This window comes from Lathyrus oleraceus, chromosome 3 (genome assembly GCF_024323335.1).
Source record: "Lathyrus oleraceus cultivar Zhongwan6 chromosome 3, CAAS_Psat_ZW6_1.0, whole genome shotgun sequence".
Taxonomy (NCBI): Eukaryota; Viridiplantae; Streptophyta; class Magnoliopsida; order Fabales; family Fabaceae; genus Lathyrus; species Lathyrus oleraceus.
This window is the reverse complement of record NC_066581.1, coordinates 26,044,285-26,061,920: the sequence shown is the minus strand read 5'-3', so window position 1 is coordinate 26,061,920 and position 17,636 is coordinate 26,044,285. Positions and strand designations below refer to the sequence as shown.

The following is a 17,636-nucleotide window of genomic DNA, read 5'->3' as shown; positions in this document are numbered from 1 at the left end:
ACTGTTGGACTTCGTGGCCTTCTTGCCAATAGTCCAATTAAAAAAAACAATTATATTTTTTTTAAATAGTCAAAATAAAGAAAAATGCCATTAATTTTTTTTAACTTAAGATCAAATATATATATATATATATATATATATATATATATATATATATATATAATATATATATATATATATATATATATATATATATATATATATATATATATATATATATATATATATATATTATTCCCTCCATTATTTTTAAGTGTCATTTTTAAATTTTTTTTTGCACATATAAAAAAATTAATTGTTAATAATGATTATCTTTTTTTTATTTTTTCTCTTTATATAATAAATATTTATGAGTAATTTCGATAAAACAATAATTAATATTATTTTAAATTTTGAAAAGAAAAAAAATTTAAAAGTAACATTTAAAAAGGAACCCGTAACTACCAAGTACAAGATAAATTCATTTTTGAATTTTATTTTCACTTAAAAGTGATACTTTCTTGAATAGAAAACGCGTAATTTAAATACGTGTTTTAGTAGAGATAGTTTGATTGAAGTTTAGAAAAAGAGACAAAGAAGCGTAGCAAGAGGGAAAGAAAAACCATTCAATCGAATTTATTAACACTTCAACTTTCAAGTCTTTCTTCCTTCCCTCCTCCAATTCCATTTCCATCAAATACCAAAGTCGTAACCGTAAACTCAGTCTTCGCCAAACCATCATGTCAGACCAATTGCAGATACTTGACGGAACTAACCTCCGAGACCTCGATCTATCCACCGCCGTCTTCGATCGTCCGGTCACCGGAGCTCAAATTCTTCACATTGCACATTCACGAGCTTCTCCTTCTCTCTTCGATCTTCCTTTACCCGATCCTCTCAAAGCCTCTTCATTCAATCGCCTCCGTAGTATCGCTGCCATCGCCGATGAATCTTTCTTTTCACCTGAGACTGAGTATGAGCCTTTACAGGCTTCTCAAATCCTCAAACAATACATCGCCGCCATCGCCGATGAACTCAAAGGTTTATCATCTATTATCTTTTTCTGCTCATTATGCATTATTATGTTTATATAATATTTCTAGGTAAACCTCTATTATCGATCCGTAATTATGATTTTCTCTCATTGATTTAATTATTTTGTTTAGTTTAATTGCATAAACGCGTTGATCGAATTCGGATTGAAATAACGTGTGGATGATTTGAGTTTGTGGACTTGATTTTGACCTTGGTAGGAATAGAGATTACTGTTAGTTATTCTCTTCTTTTGCTTATAGAACATCGAAACTTAGTGGAACTTTTGAATAAATATTCTGTTGAAATTTTTATATAGCGCAATTTGTGCTTTTACTAGTAGATAACTATTGGATAAACCATCAATTGAGTACCTAACTATCACTCTTTCTTCAATTTAGTCTTTAAAGTATATAATACTAGAATATGCTGTCAAGCACATTCAATTCAATGACACTACACTGGCACTGATACGTCGACATCGGTAATAATTTGAAGAAAAAAATGAATAATCTCATAAAGAGAGGCTTCGCTACGGTGTCTTGTTGCAGCTATTACACCAATTCCTATGAAGACAAACACATCACATGCGTCGGTGTTGAACACCGGACATGCAGTCACACCTTTGTTCAGAGATATCAGTGCTACAACGATTAGAAGTAGTCCCTAAAGTATATAAAATTTGCAAATTTAGTCTGTGCTATTAAGATATTATGGGCTAAATTAACAGAATTTCATATACTTTAGAACTAAATTGACGGGTGGAGATAAAGTTAGTGGTTGATTCAATAAATATTTCTTCATGTTTTGGAAATAAGAGAAATATAGTGTTGCTTACATTGGATTTGTATTTGTATTGATCTACAGGTAGTCCTCTTGTTGTATCAATCTTGGATGGAAGTACTCTACGTTTGTTGTTTGAGGATGAGGATGATTTTGCCATGTTAGCGGAAAATCTGTTCACTGAATTGGATGTTGAAGATAAGGGGAAAATCAGCAAGAGTGAAATTCGAAATGCTCTTGTTCAGATGGGAGTTGACATGGGAGTTCCACCTTTCTCAGGTTCACTTTATTTTTTCAGTTTGAAGATTTTGTTTGTTTTTATTGTCATTCTGGTTTTTTCTTGTTTCCAACTGAATAGGTAATAGATACCTTATCATCATTTTGCATGAAGTCCCGCAGTCTTGCTTATTCACCTCATTGTTATCGATATTTTGTGTACTGTATGATTCTCAATACTAAGACTTTAAGCATCATATTTCACTGATCCTGTTTCATCTTAATTCATATGTTTCTGAGCAGTGTCGTCTTCTTTAGGGTGGAAGTTAATCTTTAATCTGATGAATGTAATTCAGACATATCTTTAATCTAAGATATGATTTGTTATGTTCATAGAACTTTTTCTTGTCATGAACAACAGGTTTCTGGTCTACCTTCACTCTTTCCTTTAGAAAACTAAAAGAATAAATCCTGAAAACAAATTAAAATTATGTTAGATCATATGATGATGACTACAACTAGTGATCGTTTTGATTTATCGTTTCATTCCCATCACATCATGGATAAGGCAGCTGCTAAATTGTAACTAAGAAACCAAAAAATTGTTTGATCCTTTGAATTTCCTCGAGATATTTATAATTGAGAACCAGCTTCTGCCTGTTTTCCACTCAAAATTAATGAGGCTTTTATATGCATGTCAACAACAACTTTGTCGAATCTCTATGACATGAATCAACTACGAAATAATGTTATGAGAAATATGGGTGTAAATGTATGTGCTTGTACTGATTGATATGTGTTAATGCCTCATTTGCCATTGTCAATGTTGCCGTTGGCTTGATTAACAGTGTGGAGATGCACAGATTTATATCTGTGCAAAGGAAATTTTGACCTATATTTTTTCTTGTTTGAAACTGGCCACTGTTTGTGCTATATTATGATAGTAGGATATGTTTAATTTGATATTGGTATGCATGTCAATTACCTTGGTCTGATACAATTGGCTTTTTAAACATAAATAAGCAGAATATCCTCAGCTAGACGACTTGTTGAGAAAACATGGAGCAGGTGGAGAAGAAGAACTGGGCCAGGCACAGTTTGCACAGCTTTTGCAGTTTGTATTACAAGATCTTGAGGTGGAACTTTCCAAAAAGAATTTTGTTTTCATCCAGAATATTCAAATCATAAATGGCTCTAAGATAAGACAGGTATTTTATTATTTTTAAAATATTATGTTTCAATCTTGTGTAGTTTTTACATATCTATACCATAACATCTACATTTTGCTAATCACAAATGCTGGTTATCTTTTTTGTTATGGATAAAAAATATATCACCATTGTTGAAAACCAGAAAAGGCTAAAACCACCTATCAAAGACCGTACGTCTTCCCACTTCCCATCATTTGTTTGAGACTGAGACAATTTTAGAAGTTCATAAAATAACTTAAATTTCTCAATTGTGATTTTCTGTGACATCTTGAGTTTGTCGGTCCTGCCAAGTTCCAAGTCTCATTAATCAATTTATGTTGTGGACAATGTTGCAGCTATTGGCCAATGAAAAGGAGTTAAACAGCTTTATAGAAAAGGCATTACAAGAAAAACTCAATGCAAAGGATGGTTTAGGAAGCACGGAAATAATAAGGAGCTTCCTTGAGAAAAACACCAAGGAATTGGGTTTGCCACTATATGATGGTGGCGATGCAGCTGATCTTTTTTATGATTATGTTTTTGCTGATGTAGCCAAAGAAAAAGGTGCAGTTGAATTAGAGAAAGAAGAGCCAGCAAAACTTTTGAAAGATATCTTAGAGAAAATGGCAGAGCAACTTGAGTTGAATCCAGTATATCAGGACTTTGCTTGAGGTTGATGGTGAATTAGTGGACTATATTTCATATGTTTGTAACTTTGTATCATTACAGGGCATGCGGGTCTCACCCAGTGGTGTATATTGTATAATGAATTTTACTTATACATAGTATGCTTATATGATATTAAATATGAATTGCTACTTGATTTTCTATATCATGCAACCAGATACGTGGGCTACTAGTAATGTGATCCAGCATGATGAGCAACTTTTCAAACATTCCTGCTATCAAATGCTATTGAATGACTGCATGATAGTATGAATTAGATTCTCTCTGTTTCTTCTGTCCATTACTAATAAATTTTGGGGTGATGTGAGGAGTATTGGTGCTATTTAGACCTGACATTGTGTCACGCTATCCTTTTCATATTTATACAACCATGATAATGAAGGAAATGAAGGGGATCCAGTCTTACAAATATAATATATGATACAACATTATCACATCATTTGATTCATGTAGCTTACTTGCTTAGTAGAATATGGTTTGATTGTTGATAAAACTTAAGAATGATTTATAAGGAACCGCCAAAATCTAGTACAAGTGGCTGATATACAATATCTAAGTGTTATAAATTTCCGAGTATTGATTTTGATTCCTCATCATAAAATAAAATTTTGATTGAGTTTGATTCCCTATCATTATTAAATGTTGAGTTTGATAATGAAATGTTTTATGAAGTTGAGATTAGTTACAACATTTCTTTTATAATGATATAAACAAGTTATTCATTCTTATAAATCAATTACTTAACCTTTTTTTTTATATGAAGTCGAGTTAGATATTCATACTTGTAAATCAATTACTTAAACTTTTTTATATGAAGTTGAGTTAGATAGGTACGAGCTGCAACATTTTTTTTATATTTTTAACAACTTAAAAAAGTATATGTTTTATGAAGTGATATACTAAATTTGTTCCTCACTTCACTTTAGGCTTTTAGGCTTTTAGGCTTTTAGCCTTGTTGTGCCCACGTTGTTTACCCTCACAAACCAGCCACGTCCAACCACAACATCCAAAAACATGGACCACTTTTGTTCATACCATGTAATTCACATCTTTGAAGTTTTGTTAAAAACACAAAGACAAAAACATATCACAAAACAACAAAATCCATTCCCCTTTAGTTATTATGAACTTTCCTGCATCACTCATAAAATCGTCCTTTTTTCTTTTTCTATCCAAAATGAAAGAAAACAACTCTTGCTAAGTTTCAATCATTCATACTTAAAAAACAGTGACACAAACTTAACAAGCTACACATAAAACACAATAACCACATTACAACTTCCCAAATTAACAATATAACTTATTAACTATAACCAAACATCTCTTAACTAGTCCTTCACTTGAAACATTCATGTGATTATTATACCAACAACTGCGCTTTGGTTACTTCATTCGTTGCCATCTGCGGCACGAAGCGAGCCTAGTTGAACCGGAGCTTGAGTTTGAACCACTTTGGATGATCCATACGATGTTAAATCAACACCTCCGGCTTTCTCTTTCTCAAGCTGCTCCTTAATCCAAAAGTATGTGATTCTCAGTCCATCCTATAATAATATCAGAATTGAGATGCTATGAGAAACACGCGATCGTCAATGAAAGCACAAACAACGGAATAAACACAACGGTGTTTCAATAAAGGAGTCACTCGATTAATAACATTAATACCTTCAACTTCATTGTCGGAGCCCAGCCAAGTTTCTCTTTGATTAGAGTATTGTCTGAGTTGCGGCCACGAACGCCTTCTGGACCAGGAATGTGTTGGATCAGTATGCTTTTGTTCTCAAAGCTAAGAACAATCTCAGCCATCTCATTCATGCTAACCATTTCGTCGCTTCCAATATTCACTGGTTCGCGGAAGTCTGATTTAGTCAACCTAAAACGAAAATTGGACAAAGGAACACAACGCTAAGTTTTAAGGAGAACGAACCAAAATCGGTGATTTAAATTTCAAAATGAAAAACAGAGGAAAAGTCATTAATTTAGCTGCAATAGATACAAGATAAGCACGATCGTACCTAAGCACGCCTTCAACACACTCGTCAATAAACGTGAAGGATCGTGTCTGCAATCCATCTCCCCACATCTCAAACTTATCTGTGGAAGTAAGTGTCTTCCGACAAAAAGCAGCAGGAGCCTTCTCCCTTCCACCTGTAAGACGGACAACAAAATGACAAACTTCTTAAATGCAAAAGGAAACAAAACAAAAAACGACGGCACGAGGCAAAATTAGCAATTCAGTTATGAACATACCTTTCCATGTTCCAAAAGGGCCATATATGTTATGGAACCGCCCAATGCGACACTCAATTCCAAAATCTTTGTTATAATGCTTGCATAACTCTTCTGTTGCAAGCTTCTCCAATCCATAAGCATCTTGTGGCTAGAAAAAGTCATAAAATTAAACACAGTCATCCTAACACTAAACTCTAACGAATAACAGCATAACCGAACCGAACAACTTCAGAGACCGAAAACAAACCTCAGCAGGCCATGCATCAGCCTCCTTCAAGCTCACATTCGTTTCCAACTGCTTAAACTCAGGATAGATACAAGCACTTGAGGCATAAAAAAATCTACACAAAAAAATATGCAACACAAATAAGTAATTGAATCCAACACTACAACATATATCACATGAACATGAACGTTGGACACCAGACACGACACTGACACACCGACATAATCACATGTGTTGGTGTCGTGTCAGTGTCAGTGTCAGTGTCACTGTAGAATTTGATCAGAGATACTAGTGCTACTAGTGCTACAGAGTCTATAACAAAAAGATAAAATAAGCTAAACTCAAATAAGTCAAATCAAACAACTATAAATCTAAGATAAAACTAACCTTTTAACACCATTAATCCTACCAGCTTCAATCATATTGAAGCTAATCATTGTATTGTTATACATAATGACAGAGTGATTGGATTGAATAAAACCCATTCCACCCATATCAGCAGCAAGATTGAAAACATGATCAACACCCTTAGTAACTTTGAGGCAATTATCCATAACCCTAAGATCAACAAGATGGAACTCATGGCAGAACATGTCTTCCGTCATGTGTTCATTCTTCTTCCAATCAGAAGCAATGATGTAATGACCTTCGGTCTTAAGGCGGCGAGCAATGTGCGAGGCGATGAAACCACCGGCACCGGTGATGGAAATTCTTAGCTTCTCTGATGGCCAATAAGGCTCTCTCTCAAGGCTTTGGTAAGTGTATGCACCATACTCGTTTGTTCCAGAACTTCCCATTCTGAAAAAGTGAAAACAACATGAATCATTCAGAGAAACACAAAAGTGATAAGAATTAAACACAAAACATCAGCACAAACATTAAGGTTGCAGTTTTTTTAAGGAAGAATCAGACAGAGAAACAGGGAACAAGAAGGCGAACCGACACAACATACCCCCACGAGGTCACATGAAATTATAGTGATGATAATAATGCATTATTAAATGAAAATTGAAAAAATAAACAAAAAAGTAAATAATGTATAAAAGAGAGAAGAATCTGAACCTTGTAGTGAAGAAGAGAGGAGTGAAATGAAAGAATGAAGAATTGAAGAATGGTGTGACGGTTATATATAGATATAGATACATATATAGATACAACAAAAGAAAAGAGTGTGTCTGGCCGCTCAATTATCACTGTTTTATTATTGGATCTTTTTCATCCACATCACTTTTTTTCCCTTCACATAATCATCAAATTTTTATCACAAAATTATAAATCACTTTATAATTTTAATGCGACGTTTATAAATTATTTTTTAATATATCTTTTATTATTTTTTTTTCTAATTTTTTAAATATCTCTTTTATTTATAATGAATAAAAAATTATATATAATTTTTCTTTTTTATATAATAATAATAATTATATTTCTTAATTTTTGTAAAAGATTCATAACGACTTTTAATTTGAAACGAGAGTGTATCTTACTTTTATTTTGAATTTTGTGTGCAAAGATTTTTTCCTTTCAAAATCTATCCAACGCAACATTATTACAAAACTATAATTACATCTTGAGAACCAACACAACCCTAGACAACTATCTTAGGATAAATTGTATCTTTAATTTCCATTACTATCACCAAATGTCTTTCTCATTTTGTCAAACCAAACTTTTGCATTGATCTTTAAAGAGCAACCTTGTAGATGTTAACACAACCATGATGAAATGCTTTTCCTTGCTGTCCACAATGTATTTGTGAAAATTCTTCATGATTTTGGTTTAATTATCCATTTCGAAGGTTCCATTATTATCCAAACGGTTAGGAAGAGAATAAGGTATTTGAAATCATATTATCAGCTTTAACTAATTCAGGGGGGAAAATCCACAAGTTTTAATACGAAATTCATCATTCTTTCTAGAAAAGAAATTCTAAATGCACCAATCTAATAAAAAAATGAAGTAGCATGTCCCTTGAGAGTAGCTTTCTAAAGATAGTTTGAGCATCCATCTCTTATTTCCAAAGCTTCACAGGTATAATTTTTATAAACGGTCAAATCTTTTCAACGTGACAATGACGGTGGATATAATAATGAACTATTTCGAAAAATATAGCATTGATCATGATCTTATTTTTCGTTTCTCTGGTCCCCACACATCCTCACAAAATGGAAAAATGGAATGTAAAATAAAAACCATTAATAATATGATACACATTATGCTAGCTCACTCTTCTGTCCCCAGGTGAAAGAACCTTAACTCATCAAATAGCTAAAGGAGGTACATGACTTGTCTGAGTGCTTCAAAAAGTTTTATATAGAGCATGTGTCCATTGAACAGAATTTCAGGGAAAACTTGTTGTCCAAGATGGGTAGCTCAAAGAAAGCATGATTAAACGACACTATAATACATGAAACACTCGACATCCTCTATCATAGAATTAGGAGGGGTGAATAATATCGATGTCACCCAGACTAGCGGATGGATGACACCCATAATCCATTATTTGTAGTTAGGCGAGTTACCACAAGACGAGCTAGAAGTAAAGCAAATTGAAGACGTGCAATGAAGTGCATCCTTATATCAATGAAGCTTTACGAAATAGAAAGACCAATCCCATGCTGAGATGTTTGAGGGATAATGAGATCACATTGGTCTTCCTCGAGGTTCATCAAGGGGCTTGTGGCAGCCATCCACCTACCGAGCTTCTCCATTTTACACCAATGTCTCGACCATTTAATCAGTGGGGCGTGGAAATTTTGGGGCCATTTCCATAGCTCTCAGCCAACTGAAATTCTTAATCATCGGAGTAAACTATTTCACAAAATGGATAGAAGTAGATGTTGTATCCAAAATAATGGTGGAAAGAGTCTGTCATTTTTTATTGGCAGAAGATCATGTGCAAGTTCATCTTACCAGGAATCATTATCTCAAATAATTGCACTCAGTTCGATAGTGCCTCTATAATTGGTTTATGCAAGGAGATATGAGTACCGACTAAATTCGTATATGTGATTCATCCACACGCGAACGAACAAGCAGAGTTGACTAACAAAGTAATATTGAAAGGGATTAAGAAGAAACTGGATGAGGCCAAAGGTTTGTGGGTCGAACAATTACATGAAGTGATATGGTCATACCATAGTACCCCTCATTCCACCACTATAGAACCCCTTTTTACATTAGTATACGGGGAGGATGCCATGTTACCATTTGAAGTCGACATGTCGGCATGTCAACGTTCATACTTCAACAAAATAGAAAACGATGAAGGGCTTAGATGCATCTAGTTGATAAAATGAGAGATGTCTCTCACATCCGAGAGTTCGTCGCTAAACAGATAGCAGCCATGTGGTACAACTCCAAGATGATTCAAAGAGAGATATGGTAAGGCGATTTACTGATACGACAAGTCGTAGTGTCTGTCCAGTAGGGAAAATTACAAGCTAACTAGGATGAGTTGTATCGTGAATATATATATATATATATATATATATATATATATATATATATATATATATATATATATATATATATATATATATATATAAATATGTTAATTTATGCCCTAAAGGCAGAAGTTAAGAACTAAATTAAGAAATATTGTTTTGGAAATTGTGCATTAACTTTAATAAAAATATAAAAAAATATTTTTATTTTTTCTAATACAAACTTATTATAAGTAAGTCTTTTTAACTTATGCTTTAGGGGGCACAAGTTAACATTACTCATATATATATATATATTAGAAATTTCCTAATAGATCCTATGAGCTCAAGGAATTGGATGGATGATTCATCCCCAAAACTTGGAACATATCCAATTTAAGATATAATTATAGTTAAGTGGTAGAGGGAGAATCGCCTATTTACGAAACTCGTGTAACAAATTATGGTATTTGTAACAAGTTATTATGGTTTTACTTCTAAATTATATTATTGGACTTTCACAAGAAGATCCTTGTTGTCCTACAGGGTAACTATATTGCTGAAATTTCACAGTAAGATCCTTGTCGCTCTACGTGGTAATTATATTACTGGAATTTCACAGAAAGATCCTTGTCTCCCTACAAGGTGATTATATTTTTGGACTTACACAAGAAGATTCTTGTCACCCTACAGAGTAATTATATTGATGGACTTCTATGAAAAGATCCTTGTCGCCCTACGGGATATATATATTGTTGGAGTTACAAAGGAAGATCCTTGTCATCCTATGAGGCAAATACATTGTTGGACCACTGTAGAAGGATCCTTCAACACCTTAATAGGTCGTTCAGTTAGCTCCAATACTATGAATAACAAAAAAGACGTCACACAGAGAAAAACATTTACAAACCACCAAAGGAATGACCATAAACTTTAAAGAGAGACTCCTAGAAAATGGGAGTATATGATGCCCCATAGAGGGCGAGAATACAAATAACTTACTAAAATGTAGGGAATTGGACCTGCCTCAGGCAATGCTTGGGGAAATTATCCATTAGGGGACTCAACAAAGTTCGCTCGAGGGACTCAACAAGAGCCTTGTCCGAGAGACTCAACTAAAGTATCGCTCAAGGGACTCATTAAAGTCCCTCATGAGGGACTCAACTATGTCTCGTCAGGGGAGTTTTAAAAAAATCCTCACCCATAAAGATCATTTGAAACTTGGAGACCACAAGGTAGGAATAAATGCCCCAACAAGGCTCATCTGGAAGGTCTAAATGTAAGTCATGAGTTAAAATACTTCGGCCTTAATTACGCCCTCATATTTGACGGATTGTGTAGTGGTATAATTGAGAGAGAGCTTGGGGCATGGCAAGAGGAATACACTTTGTCCTTCCTGAGTCACCCTTTTATTAGTTCGAGTGTCCTTTGTTTGGCTCGATCTCCGCTTGTTTGGATGCATCGGCAAACTTCCCGTTTCCACGTCCATAACGCGCAATCGTGGATAGAGCGTACACTAGGTCAACAGTTGGTATCTGGGAAGTCATGGGGCTTAACTACATCTCTTGGATTTCTGGGTATCAACCATCCATTCTTGTGAAGGTCTCTATATTCTAGAGAGAGTTAGTTCACTCAATTCAAGATCATAGGGGGCTATAAATACATCAGTACCATGATACTAAATGAGCTAACCAATAACACAAGGAAATACACATACACAACAGTTTCTAACCTCACATTAGATAGCTCTCAATACCCCAACAATCTTAAAGCCTATAATAACCCTTATCCACTAAGGGTTGTCACGTATATTGTACTTGTATTAAGTACAATTACAATCTTTGAACAATAATTGAATAATCATCATTGAAGCTTGAGGATCTTGCTGCATTAAATGTTCTTCGATGAAGGGAGAAAGAATAATTGAAGCGTTGTCTTGAAGAATCTTAATGGTTGATCGAAAATGATGGTCGTTGACGGTGTTTCAACTGCAAACTGACTTCAAACCAACCATCAGAGGCGATATTAAAGATAGTTACAATCGTAAATTGAAGAAATTCAGGAGAATCAAAGCAAATTGATCCCCGCATATGACACCATTATTCTATACTAGATCAGAGAATGACTGGTAGGTGGAAGCCGACCATTGTGAAAATACTTCTAATGTGGTGGTGGCAATTATTTAGTGACCAAATATAGTACCTGCAAAAAAGGTTAGCACTTTGACTAAAGTCAATAAGAGATTAAGGTGAAACATTTCAAATATGAGTTGAATCGTATTTGTGTGTAATTTACATTTATACGAGGGGGGATTATAACCATATCAATGTTTAGATGAAAGTGTTGGTGCACAAGGTGAAGAAGGTGAAGATGAAGGAAGAGAGAGAAGAGAGAGAGAGAGAGAGAATAAAATCTAACAAACTTCCACTACTATTCCGCTAACGGTTACACAGAGAATGATTACTCAACTACTTTTACATACCACGTGTTATATTACTTAATGGCTAAGGACACTACTCACTTATATACACAAACAATAATGCCACGTAGGCGAAATACTAAAATACCACCATCCCTTAATTTAGGATTTAACTAATCAAAACTAATAATACCAATTTCATCCCTCAAGTGGAAATTGATCAGTCTTGATCGCTTTCGTAGAATATCTGTCAGCTGCTTCTAGGTGCTACAGTGTATAACTTCTAGCACTCCATTCTGAATCCGACTCCTCAGAAAATGATACTTAGTCTCAATATGCTTGCTTATCCTATGCAACACTAGATTCTTGGAAAGAATGATTACAAACTTGTTATGAATCATCATCTTTAGAGGCTTATTTACCTTGATCTTCAAATCCTGTAGTAAATTCAAAAGCCAAACAGCTTGACATGCAACCACAACACCTGCAATGTATTCAGCTTCACAAGTTGACAAAGCAACAATTGGTTGCTTCTTGTAACACCAAGAAGTTGAACCTTCCAGATACTTAAACAAATATCCAGAAGTACTTCTTCTATCAACTCTGTCTCCACACCAATCAAAGTTTGAGTAACACAGTAGCTTTGACTTAGTCTTTTCTCCAGAAGGGAACAAAACTCCATACTTCAGAGTCCCCTTAATATACCTCAGAATCCTGACAACAGCTTGGTAATGAGACCATTTTGGTTTACTCATGAACCTACTAACCATTCCAACTGCATAGAAAATATCAGGTATGGTATTACACAAATACCTTATAGATCCAACCAACTGCTTGAAAGTTGTAGCATCTACATCATCACCTTCAAGATCAGAATCCAATTTGTGATTTGTTTCTGCAGGTATGACCGGAACCTTACAATTCAGCAGGTCAAATTGCTTTAGAAGCTCAAGTTCATACTTCAGTTGATGCAAAATGATACCCTTCTCAGAGTACAGAATCTCCACCCTAGAGAATATGTCAAATTTTCAAATTCCAAGCTCTATGAGTTTGTTTCAGTCCATACAACGCTTTATGTAACCAGTACATCATCCCTTCCAGATTCTTTTTTCAGAAATACAGGAGGTTGTGACACGTATACCTCTTCTTGTAATGAACCGTTTAGAAATTTAGATTTCACATCCAGATGCATCAGAGGCCAATTCTTGTTAGCAGCTATCACAATCACCCAATCTGATTTTCTCATGTCTCCCTACAAGAGCAAACATCTCAAGGTAGTCTAACCCAGGTTTTTGTAGAAAACATCTTGTGACTAACCTTTCTTTGTGTTTGCCAATTGATTCATCTGGCTTCAGTTTCACCTTGAAAAACCATCTGACACTGATGGTTTTCTTGTCCTTTGGAAGCTCGGTCAACTTCTAAGTCTTGTTTATTTCTATATCCTCAAGTTCTTATTTCATGGTCTTCAACCATACTTTCTTCTTGACCACTTCTTTAGTACTCACTGGTTCAGAGTATACTAACATGGCACACTAAATAACTTCTCCTTTAGAGTCTACTTTAGTATCGTGCAACATGTCAAACTCTGCAAACCTTCTTGGTATGCTTCTGATTCTTTGTGGCCTCCGAACATGTTCAAAATCTTCTTCAGGCGCTGGAACAATATCAGATGCTGGAACCCCGGAAGTAGCACCTTTAGAGTCTAGAATATTTCCAGAGTCTGGATTTCCACTAGATTCTGAATCACCATTAGAATCTAGATCAAAATCAGATTCGCCTTCGGAGTCAGACTCGCCTTCAAAGTCACCTTCAGAATCATCTTTTGATTCTGACTCATCTTTAGAACCTTCAGATTCTAAAGTATATTCAGAAGTTGGCACTACACCAGAGTTAGATTGAGATTTACTCCAATCACACACTTATGATTCTTTCACAATGACATCTCTTCTGAATTCAACCTTGTTAGTGATATGACAATAGAGCTTATAAGCACCTGTATTATGGTACCCTACCGATAACATAACTCTGCTTCTGTCATCCAATTTCCTTCTCTTGGCATCTGGAACATGTTTGTAAGAAACAGAACCAAACATCTTTAGATGGCTCACACTTTTCTTATCTCCAATCCACTTCTCTAAAGGAACAATTTCCTTCAGTTTTTTGATTGGACACATGTTGAGCACATATGTTTCAGTGGCAATAACTTCTCCCCACAGGGTGTAAGGTAGATTCTTCTCCTTCAGCATGCTCCTTGTCATATCAAACAAAGTTCGGTTTCTTTCTTTCAATAAAACCATTATGTTGAATAGTGTATGGAGTAGTCATCTCATGCTCAACTCCATTCTCCTTAAAGAAATTCTTGAACTCTGTAGAGTTGTACTCACCTCCACCATCAATTCTGAGAATTTTCAACTTCTGACCACTTTGACTCTCAGCCTTGATTCTGAATTTCTTAAACTCAGCAAACACCTTGTGTTTGAACTTTATAAGGGATACCCGTGTCATCCTTGTTAACTAGTCAACAAATGACACAAAGTATTTATTCCCTCCAAGTGAAGGTATTGAAAATGGTCCACACACATCAGAATGCACCACACTTAAAACATGCTTTGCTCTTGGAGGCATTTCAGATGCAAATGGTAGTCTTGGTTGCTTCCCTCTCATGCACACATTTCATGACTTCTCTGGCTTCTTAATTGCAGGAATTCCATGTACCAACTTCTTTGAATTCAGATGCCCTAAGCTTCTGAAGTTCAGATGACCAAATCTTTTGTGCCATAACTCACTTTTCTTTACTGCACTTGTTGCACTAAGACATTCAGAGTATGTAATTTTAAAATTCACTTTGAATATTCTATTCCTCCCCTATTCTGACTTCATAATCAACTTCTGCTTACAGTCATATAGCTTCAAAATATTGTCCTTCATGGTAACTGAAAATCCTTTCTCAATTAATTGACTTACACTCATCAGATTGCTTTTCATGCCATGAACATACCACACATTCTGAATCAATATTGTTTTACCATGATTCAGAACTACTCTGACATTTTTCATACCTTCAGCATTGAGGTATTTATCATCAGCACATATGATTTATGTCCTCTTACCATAGTCAAAGTTAACCAACCATTTCTTATTTTCAGTAAGATGATTTTAGCAGCCAGTGTCTATATACCACCAATCTGCCAAGAATGCATCATCAGATTCAGAAGCCATCAATATCACTGATTCATCATCAGAATCTCCTTTGGCTACATTTGCTTCTTCTGACTTCCTTTCCTTGTTTGACCAATAATCAACAACAAAGTGGTCAAACATCTTACAACAGTAGCACTGGACTTTCCTCTTGTCATACTTTCCATTCCCTTTCCGAGCACTCTTTTGCCTTTCAGAAGTTGAGGCTTTTGACTTCTTAACACCATCAGATCTCTTTCTGGCTTCAGACCAAGACTTCTTCTGATATTTCTTACCATAAGTTACTTTCAGAGACTGCTGCTCTACCTCTATTTCAGAGTTTCTCTTAGTCAGACGCAACTCTTGTGCCTCTAGACTGCTTTGCAGCTCTTCAATTCTCATGGTGCTAGGTCCTTAGAATATTCAATTGCTACCACAATGTAATCAAATTGAGGAGTAAGAGACCTAAGTACCTTCTTGAATGATACTTTCTTCAGAGAGAGTTTCTCCACACGACTTCATCTCATTTGTGATCAGAATCACTTTGGAGATGTAGTCAGGTACCTTTTCATCGTTCTTCATACTGAGATTCTCACACAACTTACATAGAGACTGAAGCCTTACCTTCTTCACTGATGCATCACCGTCATAACACCATACCATTGTGTCCCACACAGCCTTCGTCATCGTCGAATCAACGATTTTCTCAAACACGTTCACATCCACACACTGATGGATGTAGAACAACTATTTTTTATCCTTTTTCCTCATATCACATTTTGCATTTCTCTACGCATCTGTTGCATTTTCTAGAAGTGCAACTTGAACGTTACCGTCATTGACGAGATCAAGAACATCTTGAGCGTCAAACAACACACACATCTGAACCATCCACCGATTCCAATTCTTGCCATCAAACACTAGAAGCTTAGTATTCAGATTACCGTTTCCGTTCATCTTCAATCTTGTGCAATTCACTCAAATCTCACCAAACAGTAGTGTTTCTCAATCCCGCAAAATCAAGAAATGTGATTTTGTTACGATGCCAATCAGAAATTCAACAAGAATTCAAGAAACGAAAACAATCACACAACGCCTCATCGTTCGCTCGTGTTTCCCCGTGGATCTGAACCGGAGTTCTAAATATCAATTGGTGGGGAAGAAGATGAAGATGAAGGAAGAGGGACAGAGAGAGAGAATAACAAACGCTAACAAACTTTCACTACTATTCCACTAACGATTACACAAAAATGGTTATTCCACTACTTTTGAATAAAGTGTGTTACATTACTTAATGAATAAAGTGTGTTACATTACTCATTTACATACACAAATAATAATGTCAATAAGTGAAATACTAAAATACTGAATTATTCCCTTAAACAAAAACAAAAAGGAGAATTGTTTTTTAAAGTCATTTAATTGGATTCTAGTTTAAAGTATTTGCTAAGATGTGTTTAAAGAAAGTGTTACTATTTTTTTTTTTGTTAAAAGGATAATAATATTACTAGATAATATACTATAATAATGATTACAGTGATTCATGGCATGGAAAGTGCGAAAGTGGGAAGAAAGCAGCGTTGTTATCGTGCTTCCGTATTCTTTCAATTTCATTCGTAAATCTCACCAACACTTTCCTCATTTTCACTTTTCCTCATTTTATTTCTTCGTTTTCCTATCATTTTCTTATCATCAACTGCAATAATTGGCATCCTTTTCGCTTTTATGAATACCACCAGGAAAGATGCGTTTTTGTCTTAGCATATTCAAACGTTTGGACTCGCCTCCAACTAACCTCCACCGTAAAATGATAATTTTAACTTATATACACATGATATTCTCAAATTACACTTAGTTTTAATAAATTCACAAAAAAATGTATATTTATGAGTTCTTAGTATCATTTATATATTTAAAGAAAAAATATATACCATATTTATTTTTATGAAATTTATCTTTAAAATTATTTAATAATTTTTAAAAAAAAATTATTTATGTAATTTTATCAATTTTATTATTAACAATATGTAAAGGTTTTTTTAGCGAAATAACCCAGTTTTTCGAAAAAATTCCCAAAATACTCCAGTTTTCAGAAAAATTCTCAATCTACCCCACTTTTAGGAGGAGGCGCCAATTGAATTGACGACTCCTCTTAAAAATTGAAAGGAGGCGCCAATTAGGTTGGCTAGGGCAGGTACCCTAGCCAATCCAATTGGCGCCTATGTGTAAGTTTTAAGAGGAGTCGCCAATTCAATTGACGACTCCCTTAA

The 17,636-nt window shown here is 34.8% G+C and overlaps 3 protein-coding genes across 4 annotated transcripts; 1 reads left to right on the top strand and 2 right to left on the bottom strand.

Annotated features, from left to right (window-relative positions):
• The first annotated feature begins 540 nt into the window (after positions 1–540).
• LOC127132237 (uncharacterized) lies at positions 541–4,030 on the top strand. The gene is made up of 4 exons (XM_051061155.1): positions 541–1,020; positions 1,879–2,073; positions 3,037–3,218; positions 3,557–4,030. The coding sequence occupies exons 1-4, from the start codon at positions 720–722 to the stop codon at positions 3,869–3,871; spliced, it is 993 nt and encodes a 330-aa protein (XP_050917112.1). The 5' UTR covers positions 541–719; the 3' UTR covers positions 3,872–4,030.
• Positions 4,031–4,972: 942 nt separating this feature from the next.
• On the bottom strand, positions 4,973–7,574 carry LOC127132236 (GDP-mannose 3,5-epimerase 2). 2 transcript variants are annotated; one of them, XM_051061153.1, is made up of 7 exons: positions 7,408–7,574; positions 6,733–7,143; positions 6,367–6,460; positions 6,138–6,267; positions 5,903–6,035; positions 5,553–5,760; positions 4,973–5,431 (listed from the first exon to the last, which is right to left on the bottom strand). In XM_051061153.1, exons 1-7 carry the CDS (start codon positions 7,488–7,490, stop codon positions 5,276–5,278), a joined length of 1,215 nt encoding a protein of 404 aa, XP_050917110.1. In that variant the 5' UTR covers positions 7,491–7,574; the 3' UTR covers positions 4,973–5,275. The 2 variants fall into 2 exon arrangements, with proteins under 2 accessions (XP_050917110.1, XP_050917111.1); XM_051061154.1 differs by lacking the exon at positions 7,408–7,574 and adding an exon at positions 7,223–7,296.
• A 7,771-nt stretch (positions 7,575–15,345) lies between these two features.
• On the bottom strand, positions 15,346–16,053 carry LOC127129462 (uncharacterized). The gene is made up of 2 exons (XM_051058643.1): positions 15,840–16,053; positions 15,346–15,695 (listed from the first exon to the last, which is right to left on the bottom strand). The coding sequence occupies exons 1-2, from the start codon at positions 16,051–16,053 to the stop codon at positions 15,346–15,348; spliced, it is 564 nt and encodes a 187-aa protein (XP_050914600.1).
• Between the last annotated feature and the right edge of the window lie 1,583 nt (positions 16,054–17,636).